The sequence below is a fragment of the Sorex fumeus genome, unplaced genomic scaffold (assembly GCF_029834395.1).
Source record: "Sorex fumeus unplaced genomic scaffold, SorFum_2.1 ptg000019l, whole genome shotgun sequence".
Taxonomy (NCBI): Eukaryota; Metazoa; Chordata; class Mammalia; order Eulipotyphla; family Soricidae; genus Sorex; species Sorex fumeus.
In genome coordinates, this window is record NW_026606076.1 from 39,204,150 (window position 1) to 39,217,273 (window position 13,124).

The 13,124-nt window shown below is 55.6% G+C and overlaps 1 protein-coding gene across 1 annotated transcript; it reads left to right on the forward strand.

Moving 5' to 3' along the window:
- The first annotated feature begins 5,409 nt into the window (after positions 1–5,409).
- ZNF555 (zinc finger protein 555) lies at positions 5,410–12,663 on the forward strand. Its single transcript, XM_056112996.1, has 4 exons — positions 5,410–5,515; positions 8,258–8,384; positions 9,726–9,906; positions 10,965–12,663. Exons 1-4 carry the CDS (start codon positions 5,513–5,515, stop codon positions 12,661–12,663), a joined length of 2,010 nt encoding a protein of 669 aa, XP_055968971.1. The 5' UTR covers positions 5,410–5,512.
- The last annotated feature ends 461 nt before the right edge of the window (positions 12,664–13,124 follow it).

Here is a 13,124-nt window from a genome sequence, read left to right on the forward strand (position 1 = left end):
GGGCCTTATTCTCCTCGGGTGCTCAGTGATGCTTGGGTGGTGGGGAGACCAGGAGTGCCCCTCTAACTGGGAGGGTGGGGGGCCTCTCTCTCCCCTTTGTGGGGTCTGCACAGCCCAGCGAGCTGTTTCTTTGACCTACCTTTGCATTGTGCTCTCCTTGCCCCTTTTTTGTGGGGGACGGGGTGGTCAGGAAATTGGGCCATACCCACCTGTGCTCAGGATCTGTTCCCGGCTCTGTTCAAGGGTCAATCCTGGCCGAGCTTCGGGAACCCTCGGTGGTGTCAGGGCTCAAAGCAGGATTGGCCTAATGCTTGGCAAACCTGGCAGATCTCTCTTCAGTCTCCCTTGACCTTGTTCCCCCAAATCCCAGCGCTGCTTCTGAGGCCCAGGCTGTGTCCATGTTCCCCCTCAACCCATACCTGCTCATCTCAGCTGCGGGGTGCCCTGGTGCAGACTTGGTTCCTAAACTCTGGGTCCAGGGCTCAGTGTCCTCTCGTCCAGTGGGGTCGGGGGATTGCAGAAAGAGGGGGTGGGGATGGGATCCCAGATGCCTGAGGCTTGGGGCTCACCTAGGAGTACTGGTCCCTCCCCACATTCTCAGACCACACCCCAGTTCTCTCCCAGCCTGGCCTCTGAGGCCCCTTACCCCCAGAGACCAGCATTATGGGTTCTGGGGGGTGATGGACATCACCACAGCTGGAAGGTCACTGGTGGGTGCGATGGGGCGGCCGGTGTCCCCTAGGATCAGTTCTTGGCCCCGAGAAAGTGGGTGTTTCTGGTACCCAGGGGTTGGGGGGCGTGTGGGCCAGGGGGCACCCCCTGTACCCTTAGAGAAGGTGAAGTTCCAACCTAGCGCATGCGGGGCTAGTGTGAGGCAGTTTTGATCGTTGGTTGTCATCCATGTCGCAGGCCGGAGGGTCCCAACTCTCCCTTCCTCCACTCCCCCTCTCTCCACCCCCCCTCATCCCTCCACCCCGAATGAATACCAGGGCTGCCTGTGGAAGAGGGCTCCGAGCTGGTTAGGAGTGGGTACTGATCCAGCCTGAATCGGGTTCAGGTGTCAGACTGACCAGTGAGGGGTGTGGGGGGCAGCTGTGTGCCCTGATGGCTTCCTCAGTGACGTGGTGCCTTGACCCTGGCCAGTGGGGGATGGGGGGCTCCTGTGGTGGCCATCAAGCCCCTAGACTCAGTCCCAGGGACCGCAGGCTTGAGTATTTTTTGGGTCCCTGAATCCTGTGCCCTGAGCATCACTCATGCCGTTTCCTGCACTTTGTCCAGAATGTTCCTGCAGGTGTGGCCCCATCCCTCCTCTCTCCCAGAGGGCCACCCACTAGGTAGGGGACTAAAAGGATTTCCTCTAGGTCTGTTTTTGTTTTTTTGGCCACACTCCAGTGGTGTGCAGGGCTGACTCTTGGCTGTGTGCTCAGGGGTCGCTCTGGGCCATGCTCAGGGGACCCTGTGTGGTATCCAGATTCAAACCCAGGGTTGGCCATGTGCAAGGCAGGCTCCTCAGCCTGTACTATTTCTCTGCCCCATTTTTTTTTTAAGGGCCTACTCCTCTTGGTGGCGGGGGGTCAGGTGTGCACCCAGCAGTGCCTGGGAACCTCTGCAGGCTGGGGGTTGAATTAGGTTTTGAGGCCCACAGTCCATCAAGTGGTCACGGTCTCTGGCCCCACATTGAAATTTAGTTTTGGGGCCACACACGGCAGCGATCAGGGCTGAATCCTGACTCTGCAATCAGGGCTCCTGGCAGGTCTCTGGGGTGCCATTGGGGTGCTGGGGATTGAACCCTGGCTGGCCTTGTGCAAGGCCAGCACTCCCTGCTGTATCATCGCTTCGGCCCCAGAAGCATTAAAGTTTTGAAGCCAGCACTTCTGTGGCATCGAATTCCTTGACTTGTGTGAAACTATCTTGTCTTCATTACTCTCAACTGGAGGGGCCTGTTCTGGATGTTTCCATCCTTGGGGTCCTACCTGGGGGACCTGAGTGTCCTGGGTATATCCATGTGGTATGGGGCATCCCAGGTTGGGGTGATGGCGGTGTGTTTGTTCATCTGTGAGATACACTTGGGCTGCCTCCTCCCTTTGTTGGTTTTGATTTAGGGCCACATGGCGGTGCTCAGGCTGACTCCTGGCTCTGTGCTCAGGGGTCACTCCTGGCGGGACTCGGGAAACTATGGGGGTGCCAAAACTCGGGTTAGTCACGTGCAAGGCCAGAGCCTCATCCTGTCATATCTCCTCACCCCCTTGGGTCCAGCCTTAAGACTCCTGGCCGCTGTGCTGCTGTGAACGTTTGTGGACGAGAATTTGAGTTCCAGTTTTAACTGAGCAAATCTTAAAATTGTCCTTTGGGGCCCAGGGAGATATCAAAGGGCTGGAGAGTGCCTGTGAACGCATGGCCCCCATATTGGTTGGAGGGACTCCAACAATAAAAGGAGTGGCCCTTTCATTGAATTTGCTGATGGCGTTTTTCAGAATTTTGCTGCTCTTGGGGTCGAAGCCATAGGACAGAGAGGAGGGTGCTCGCCAATTGGGTTCAATCCCCAGCATTCCACAGGGCCCCTGAGCCCTCCCAGGAGTGATCCTTGAGTAAGAACTGAGGTGCCAGAGATGGTTCAAGAGCTAAAGTGATGACCTTGCACACAGCTGACCTGGGTTCTATCCTTTGTACAATGTAGGATCTCCGGTGCCCCACCAGGGGTGATCTCTGAGCACCATGGGGTGTGGTGTGCCCTCCTCCCCCCGCCCCCTGCCCCATGCAGTTGTGATTTAGAACAGCCCATTTGTACTACGCAGCCCACACCAGAGCCCACTGCCTCCTATGCCCCCTGAGCACCTGGTGGTCCCCAGCAAACAGCCAGAGCAGCCCAGAACCAAAACCTCCATATGGGTTGGTTATCACCGGAAGTGGCGCCCCCAGAGCACTGCATGGAGCTCTCCTTCCAGGTCCCTCCAAAACAAAACCAGGAAAAAAAGATCACCCAAGTGATTCTTAACTACAACCCTGAAAGGGTTTATTTTTATTTTTTTTTGCTTCTGGGCTACACCCAGTGATGCTGAGGGGTTACTCCTGACTACTCGGGAACCACTCCTGACAGGGCTTAGGGGATGCTTGGGGGATCCCATATGGGATGCTGGGGGTTGAACCCTGGTCTGCCATGTGTAAGGCAAAGGGCCCTTCACAATGCTGTTGCTGTGGCCGAGAAAGTAGTTCAAAATCAAGGCTGGGCCCTTGAACCCCAGATCCTCTTTAGCCTGGGACCTCCCCACATCCCACCTGCACAGTTCCTTCAGCACATGGGAGATGTGTCCCCATGCCCGGAATTAGGACATGCATCTCATTCAGGGCCTGTTCACTCTGACCCACACCCAGCTTTTTGAAGTGTGTGTGTGTGTGTGTGTGTGTGTGTCCCTTAAGAGACGCAGCAAAGCATGTTTCTCATCTGCCAGCGATTCCCCATTGGGCTTTGCAGACCGGAAGACCTGAGGCTTTGGGACAGGATGGGGGGGCTGTGGAGGGGCGAAGGGATTGGCACCCTGAGTTACCACGTTTGAGAAAGTCTGCTCTGGTCTTCAAACACCACCCGCTGTCATCACGGAATGTGATGCCCTCTTGTGGCCATGAAGGGTGGTGTAAAACCAGCCTTCTCTCTTTCCCTCTTCCTCTCTCTCCCTCCCTCTCTTTCCCTTCTACCTCTCTGACTCCCGCCTCCTGAACTCCCTCCCTCCCTTTCTGCCCCCTCTCCCTGGGGCAGAACCCCGGGGACTCAGGTTTACTCCCAGCACATGAGCCAACCTGGTTGGGTGATTCAGTGCTTGGAACCTAGCAACGGCAGGGCTGCTTGACCCACGTGTTGCCGGGGGTGTGATGTGGTGCCAGAACGCTGGTTCATGTGCACATCTGTTCTCGAACTCTGCTCTGGCCTGCGTACACCTTGGCAAGCACAGAGGAGCGGTCACACCAGGATCCAGTGTTCAGATGATTTATAGCTTTCAGAAGGTTTTTTTTTTTTTTAAATTTTTCAGTTTGGGGCCATACCTGGCAGTGCTCAGGACTTACTCCTAGCCCTGTGCTGAGAGATTACTTCTGGCAGGCTCCAGAGACCCTATGGGGACCTATGGGGTGCAAGGCTAACACCCTCTTCACTTGTCCTATTGTTCTAAGTCCTTAAGAGCATTTTAAGGGTCAGAGAGATAGTCCAGAAGGATGATGCAGTTGGCTTGTGAGCAGGCTGACCCCAACTAGTCCCCCGCAATGCATGTGGTACTTAAGAATGATGCCCCTGAATGCAGAGCCAAGGAAAGACCCCGAGCACTGCAGGTTGAGGTCCAACCCCCCCAAAGAATCTCAAAATATTTATTTTTTCTTTTGTATTTTGGGCCACACCTGGCAATGCTCAGGGATTACTCCTGATTCTGCTCTTAGGAATCACTCCTGGTGGTGCTTGGGGGAACATATGGAACGTGAGGGATCAAATCCGAGTCTGCGGCATGCAAGGAAAGCGCCCTATCCGCTGTACCGTCAAAATATTTGATTTCTAAAATTAGTGGGGGTTTGTGATCACCCCCCCCCACCCCCGGTGATGCTTGAGTGTGGGGAAGCATGTGGTAGAGAGATGAAACTAGGGATGGGCTTCCCCCATCCCTAGTCCTAATATTTGATATTTCAGAGGTTTATTAATTTAGTGAACAAATGACCTTTTTTTTTTAATGTGCGGGGGAGGTGGCGGGGTACACGTGACACCCAGCAGAGCTCAGGGCTTACTTCTGACTCTGTTCAGGGATCACTCCTGGAGGGGATGAGTGAGCACCATATAGGGTACTGGGGATGGACCCCGGGTTAGCCGCCTGAAGCCAAAGACCCCTTCCCTGTTGTCCTGTGCTCTGGCCCCAGCAAGCTTATGTAAAAAGGGCACAGGTGCACTGCGACCAGGACCCAGCCGACCCCTAACCCCAGAGGCCAGACCACTCTCCAGTCCCCGTCCTCTCCTGCTTTGTCCTGTCTCTTGTCTACGCCGGAGGAGCTCCGGGAAGAAAATGGGTCTGACCTGTCCCATCCAGGAGCGGGACTAAGGCAGTCCAGGTGCGACCCTGGTGGGCTCCGAGCCCTGGAGAGAGAGTGAGGGCAGGAACAGACAGGTCCAAATCCCACTGAAGCCGAAAAACCCACACTTCCGCCCGGCGTGGCCGTCCCCCTCCGCCTGCCAATTATGCAGGGGCGGTGCATCTGCGTAAACTGCCCAATCAGAGGAGCCCGACGCGCAACACTCAAATCAGCTCCGAGGACTATCCAATCAATGACTCTTCAGGGGCGGGGTTAAGGGCTTCGACCAATCAGCGGGGCAGGGACGTCGCGGGGAAACTCGCGTGGACCCAGCTCTCGCGGGGCAAGTCTCCAGCGCGCGTCGGCCGCTTTACAGCCTCAGGTGTTGGTGGGGGGGTTGGTCCCGTTGTCTCAGCTACTCAGATCGGTGGGTGGGCGCCCGCGAAAATAAACCACCACGAAACCAGAGATGGTGAGTGCTCTGAGCCCTGGATGGCTGGAGGGTCCCCTGGGGTCTGCCCTGTTCGCTTTGGGACGGTGGGGGCGGGGGCTTCTCAGGGGGGTCCTGACCAGGGTCTGCACGATCAGGGCATGCCCCGGCTCTTAGCATCACTTTGGCGCGGGAAGGGCGGACCCAGATGTTCGCCGCTGCCCTCCGAGGATCCGCCACCGGCTGCCCCACCTCAAGGGTCACGCCCCCGGGCCCTCAGCTTGTCACTCCCTGCAGCGATGTTGGGGATCGGGGATGGAGGGGTGCAGTCAGGAGTGACTCCTTGCACCCCGGGGTTCCCACAGTGCAGGAGAAAGGGGAGGCCAAGGGATGGGAGCGCCCCGCGGCGCGGTGGGGCCGCAGCCTGCAAAGCCGCGGGGCCGGGGACAAGGGGACACGCGGGGACCGCGGTCCTTTGTTCGGGGAGCGGGTCGTTCCTGCGGGCTTGGCCGCCCCTCACCTGCCTTATCCAGGCCTGATGGCCTCATTCTGGCCTGCAGCGTCCTCAACTCGGTTGGCCCCGAGTAGGAGCCCCTCGAATTCCTAGAGACATAAGAGAAATTCTTCCCAAAGGGATCTTTCTGCAAAATGGGGAAGAAAAAAACCCTCACAGCCTAATCGGCATCGATTTGGGCTAGTTTTTTCGGGGGGGGGGCGCACCTGCAGGTGCTCAGGGCTGAATCCTGACTCAGTGACCAGGGAGTCACTGCTGGAGGGATTTGGGAGTGAGGCTGGGGACCCAACTGGGATGGGCTGAGTGCAAATCCAGCACCTTGTTCTTCAAATGGTTGGAGACATTTATGCTTCCTGTGAGGTTTTTTAAATTAGTATTTGCCAAATCCTTTATTTTATTTTTTTTGGGGGGGGGCACAACTGGCACTCAGGGTTTACTCTTGGCTCTGCACTCAGGAATCACTCCTGGCATTGCTCCGGGGACCATATGGGGTTCCAGGGATTGGACTCAGTCAGTGCATGCAAGGCAAACGCCCTCCCTGCTGTAGTATTTGCCAAATCTTAACAACAACAAAAGATGCTGGTTTGGGGATTAAAGGAGTAGTTTTTTTTGTTTTTCTTTTTTTGGCTACACACAATTGTGCTCCAGGCTGACTCCTGGCACTACACTCAGGGATCACTCCAGGGACCCTATATGGTGCCAGGGATTGAACCCTGGTCAGCTGAGTTCAAGGCAAGTGCCCCACCTGGCCCTCACTACCTCTTCTATCATTCCGGCCCCGGGTTCCTGATTTTCTACAGGCTAAGTACTAGGCTCGGACTGCAAAGACTGTTATTTTTCCTTTTGTTTTTTTTTTTGGGGGGGAGTGCCACACTTTGCAGTGCTCAGGACTTATTCCCTCCAACTATGTGTTGGGAGCTCAGGGGACGTGATAGGGTGTCGGGGATCGAACCTGGGTAATCTGCATGCAAGGAAATGCTCTTCCTGCTGTGCTCTCTCTCAGGCGCATCGTACTCACCACCTTGCCTGGGTTTGACCTGGTGCTTCTTGGAGGTGTGAATAATGAGTGAAGGTGCTGAAAGGGTTTGGGGCACACAGGGCTGGGCAGTCATCAGATGCAAATATTTGCATAATTCTTGCTCTGGTTTCCCAAATGTGGCCTGAACTCAGATTAGAGAAGAGCCAGACCTTGCTACATCGATAGTACAGCAGGGAGGGCTTTCACCTTGCACGTGGCGGTCCCGGGTTCGATCCCTGGCACCCCAGATAGTCCCCCGAGCACCGCCAGGAGTAATTCCTGAGTGCAGAGCCAGGAATAATCCTTAAGAATTGCTGTTGTGGGGCTGGAGCAATAGCACAGCAGGTAGGGTGTTTGCCTTGCACGCGGCCGACCTGGGTTCGATTCCCAGCATCCCATATGGTCCCCCGAGCACTGCCAGAGTAATTTCTGAGTGGATGAGCCAGGAGTAACCCCTGTGCAACGCCCGGAGTGACCCTCCCAAACAACTGTTGGTGTGATCCCAAAACCAAAAAACAAAGCAAAAACAAAAACAACCCAAACAGGCATTTGCCTTATATGCAGCGAACCCAGGTTCGATCCCTGGCATCCCATAGAGTTCCCTGCGCACCACCAGGAGTAATTTCCTGAATGCAGAGTCAGGAATAATTGTGCATCTCTGTGTATGGCCCACAAACAAACAGAAATAGATAGCGAGACCTCATGCATCACAATTCAAGTGTAGCAGTAAGTTAAGGGGGTCACTGCTTCATTTAGGGGCCAGGAGAGAGGACAGAGACCTAAAGACCCAGGGGGAGGGGGGATGGCTGGAGGGCAGGGAGGGCACTTGCCTTGCATGCGGCAGACCCGGGTTCCATCCCTGGCACCCCAGAGGGTCCCCTGATTCCCCTAGGAGTGATTTCCTGAGTGCAGAGCCAGGAGTAACTCCTGACCTTAGCTGGATATGGCCCCTCTCGTCCAGACAAAAAGAATCAGAGGGCCAGATTTTTTGTTTTGTTTTGGGGCCATACTCGGCGATGCTCAGGATTATTTGTGGGTCTGCACTCAGGGATCACCCCTGGCGGGGCTCAGGGGACCCTAGGGGATATGGGCATTTGAAGCTGGGTCGGCCACATGCAAGGCAAGCACCCTCCCCGCTGTCCTACGGCTTCAGCAGCCCCTTTCAGAAGGTTGTTTCAACTTCCTATTGGGTGTTGCTCATGGTTTTGAATTTCACCCCTCCACCTCCTGCTTTATTCGTTGGGCATTTCAGGACCTGGTGGTCTTTGAGGACGTGGCCGTGACCTTCTCCCCGGAGGAGTGGGCCCTGCTGGATTCTTCCCAGAAGGAGCTCTATCGAGCAGTGATGCTGGACATCTGCGAGCACCTGGCGTCCATGGGTAAGAGCTGCCCCTGTTCTGTCTGACACACTGAGCAGTGCCAGGGCTGGCATTGAGCAGTAATCTTCTGGCACCCAGTACGCCAATAGTGGGTTTTTTTTTTGCGTTTTGGGTCACACCTGACAATGCATAGGGGTTCCTCCTGGCTCTGCACTCAGGAATTACTCCTGGCAGTGATCGGGGGAACATATAGGATGCTGGGAATCGAACCTGGGTCGACTGCATGCAAGGCAAACGCCCTACCCGTTGTACTCCAGCCCCTGCCAATAGTATTTGAGTGTGTTTTTTTCCTTTTTAGGTCACACCTGGTGATGCTCAGGGGTTACTCCTGGCTCTGCACTCAGGAATTACTCCTGGCGGTGCTTGGGGGACCATATGGGATGCTGGGGATTGAACCCCGGTCGGCCTCATGCAAGGCAAATGCCCTACCCTCTGTGCTATCACTCCAGCCCGTTTGTTCATTTTTCGTGTTTTGGGCTACACCTGGCCATGCTCAGGGCTTACTCCTGGCTCTGTGATCAGGGATCATTCCTGGTGGTGCTCAGGGGATCCTATGGAATCAAACCCAGGCTGGCCACGTTGTGCAAGGCAAATGCCCTTCCCAGTGTACTGTTTCTCTGGTCCCGATTATGCCACAGCATTTTATTTGTGTTTGGGTCACACCTCCAGCGATGTGTGGCTGACTTCTGGCTTTGAGCTCTGGGATCACTCCTGGCTGTGCTTTGGGGATCGTAGGGGGTGCCAGCAATAGAACTTGGGTCAGTTGCAATCAGAGCGCACACCCTACCTGTTGTACTCTTTCTTCAGCCCCCAGTGTTGGAATTTGGGGAGAAAATGCAATGATTTGTAAAGTACACATAGTCTTACTCATTCTGAGCCTTGAAAGCAACTTTGCAAGAAGCATTATACTTTTTGTTTGTTTTTATTTTTGGGCCGGCCACACCTGGTGATGCTCAGGGCTTACTCCTGGCTCTGCACTAAGGAATTACTCCTTGGCAGTCCTTGGGGGACCCTATGGGATGCCAGGGAAAAATCCAGGTTGGTTGTGTGCAGGGCAAATGCCCTCCCTGCTGTACTATCGCTCTGGCCTAACTTCTTGGTGGTTAGTTGGACCCATAGGCACATTCTTGTCCTGTTTTTATTTTTATTTTATTTAAAAAAATTTATGTTTTTGCTTTTTGGGTCACACCCGGCAATGCACAGGGGTTCTTCCTTGCTCTGCACTCAGGAACTACTCCTAGTAGATCAAACCCGGGTCGACCATGTGCAAGGCAAACACCCTACCCGCTGTACTATCCAACCCTTTTGTCCTATTTTTAAAAATTTCCTTTCTGCTTTCAGATGATGTTTATAGCTTTGCTGGTGGGACTGTTTCTCAGCAAGATATTTATGAGGACGAAAGTGCCAAGGAATATGAAACAGCAGAGTGGAACAGAGACAACTCCTGGGCTCCAGTTTTTGGAAAAACTTGTGGAAAAGATAACACTGAAGATTATCACACAACCCAGGCCTGGCATCCCAGGTGAGTTACATCACAAGAAAGTGGTATTCTGGGGCCAGGGTGATAGTGCAGTGGGGAGGGCACCTACCTGGCATGCAGCTGACACGAGTTCTATCCCCGGCATTCCATATGGTCCCCTGAGCACCATCAGGAGTGATCCCTGAGGGCAGAGTCAGAAGGAACCCCTGAGCATCTCTGGGCATGGCCCCCAAACAAACAAAAAGATAATAGAAGAGAGGCCAGAGCTATAGGAGAGCGGGGAGGGTGTTTGCCTTGCACGCAGCTGACCCGGGTTTGATCCCCAGCATCCTATATGGTCTCCTAAGCATTGTCAGGAGTAATTCCTTAGTGCAGAGCCAGGAATAACCTGAGCATCGCCGGGTGTGACCCAAAAAAAAAAAGCAAAAAAAGAAGAAAGAAAAGGAGAAAAGAAAGTGCTATTCCCTGAAAGAATGTTAGCATGTCACCATGCTTACAAAGCAGGCAATGCTATGGGGCAGGCTTAATGGGTGATTGGGAAAATTGGAGACAGTGATGGAGGGAAGATGTAATGGTGGTGGGTTTGGTGTTGAAATATTGAATACCTGTAACAAATCATCATGCACAACTTTGTAAACCAGTGTTTCTATAATAAAGTGTGAGGGGAAAACTGGAAAAAATAAATAAAAAAAAAAAGTGAAAAGATGAAAGCAAATGAAAAAATCCACGTAAGCCAAGAACAGATTTGTGCTTTCAGAGATTTTTTTTTACAGAATGGTTTCCTTGAAATGTGACCTAGTGTTGGAAACATAATTCAGTTGGAAATAGGAAGAAAGCCCCCATTTATGAAGTCCAGTCTTCATAATAGCTGTGATCAAAGTCCCTTTTGTGGCATTCATTTCATTCTATTTTTTTGTTTTGGGTCACATCCAGCGATACTCAGTGGTTCCTCCTGCCTCTGCACTCAGTAATCACCCTGGCGGTACTCTGGGGACCCTATGGGATGATGCTGGGGATCAAACCTGGGTCGCCTCTCTGGCCCCACACAAAAAAAGTCTTGTTAGTGAAACCACAGATAACCACACTCTTATTTTGAACAGAAATCACTGGGCGCAGAGCTTCCCTGAAGTGAAGGATCTGTGCGCCGAGCCGGGCCTCAGCCAGATTCTAGACTTTCACTCCTACCAGAAAACGCTCACTGGCCTCAAACACGATGGTGACTCCGGCGTGCACGGGACCGACTCCATGCATCCCCCGCTGCCCCCGACTGACGCCCCGGGCCGCCGGGTTCGCCGACTCCACCGGTGCCCGGAGTGTGGGCTGGGCTGCAGCTGCCCGTCGGTCCTGCGACGGCACCTGCGCATCCACCGGGGCGAGCGGCCCTACGCGTGCGTCACCTGCGGCCGCACCTTCCCGCACACGTCGTCCCTGAACCGGCACCGGAAGATCCACACGGCCGAGAAGCCCTTCGCCTGCCCGCAGTGCGGGAAAGGCTTCATCGACATGTCCAGCCTGAGCAGCCACGCGCGGACCCACACGGGCGAGAAGCCCTACGAGTGTCCGCAGTGCGGGAAGGCCTTCGGCTACTCGTCCACCTTCCGCCGCCACCGCATCATCCACACCGGGGAGAAGCCGTACCGGTGCCAGGAGTGCGGCGAGGCCTTCAGCTACTCGTCCACCTTCCGCCGCCACCGCGTCACCCACACCGGGGAGAAGCCGTACGCGTGCCAGGAGTGCGGCGAGGCCTTCAGCTTCCCCGCCGCCTTCCGCAGGCACCGCATGGCCCACACCGGCCGGACGCCGCACGCCTGCGAGCACTGCGGCAAGACCTTCATCTACCTGCAGTCGTTCCGCCGCCACCAGCGCATCCACACCGGGGAGAAGCCCTACGCCTGCGGCCACTGCGGCAAGACGTTCGTCCACCTGCAGTCGTTCCGCAGGCACGAGCGGACCCACGAGGACGACGACGACGGCGGGCAAAAGCCCTTCGAGTGCCACCGGTGCGGGACGGCGATCAGCCCGCCCGCGGCCTTTGTGGGCCCCGCCGCGGGGGCGTCCCCGGGGGAGCAGCCGCACGTGGCCGCCCCGTGTGGGCAGCCCCTCGGCTGGCCCCTCTCCCTGCGGAGGCACCTGCAGCCCCGCGCCGCCGGGGAGCAGCCCCCCGCGTGGGAGCTGTTGGGGGGCGCCTTCCGCCAGGACCCCGTGAGGCCGCAGCCCGGGGAGCAGCCTTACGAGTGCCCGCTCTGCGGGCCGGGCTGCCGCGGCCACGGGGCCTTGCAGAAGCACCTGAGGGGGCCCGCGGTGGACAGGCCCCAGGCGTGTCATCAGTGCGGCCAGGCGTTCCTCTGGCCCGAGCTGCTGCCACAGCGCGCGAGGGCGCCCGCAGCTGCCGCCGCCGCCGCCACCACCGCCGCCGAGAAGCCCTCCGAGTGCCAGGAGTGCGGCAAGGTCTTCAAGTGGCCATCCTCGCTCCCTGTCCACATGCGCCTGCACACCGGAGAGAGGCCCTACCCCTGTGGGCAGTGCGACAAAGCCTTCAGCTGCTCCTCGTCCCTCCGGAGACACGCAAAAACACACGCGCCAGAACCACACGCCGGGGGCAGGAGCTGTGAGAGCACAGCCGGGAGAGCGCCGGCCTGGCACGTGGCCGACCCCGGTTCGATCCCCGGCATCTCTTTGGGTCCCCCAAGCACCGCCAGGAGTAATTCCTGGGCGCAGAGTCCTAAGGAGTCAGCCCTAAGCATTGCCACGAGTGGCCTCCCCCAAATAAAACAAAACAAAAAAGCAGAAATGGAATGACAGCACCAGGGAGCTTGCCCTGCTTAGAGGCACGGGATATCTGTGCCCGGGAGGGAAGCTCCTCAGAGCTGTAGATCTGGCCTTGACTTTCTGAGTCCCCCAGCAGCGAAGGCCACCTACAGAGGAGGCCTTGGCAGTTCTTTGGCAAATAGAATTTTCGGGGCCACACAGCTCTCTGAGCACTTGTAGCTGTAGAACACACATTTCGCAATTGTATGTAGATTTTTTTTTTTCTCTCAGACCTTAGGCAATAAAAGTTTCATTTCCAGATTGTTGGGTGACTGGACATGTTTAAAAAAAAATTTTTTTTTTAAAACTTAAGACATTTTCTTGGAACCAGAGAGATAGTTCAGTGGGTGGAGCATTTGCCTTGTAAGCGACTGACCTGGGTTCAATCTCCAGCATCCTGTCAGGTCTGTATGTTGTACCCCAACTCTGTCCTTGCCCCAGAGCTTGCCAGG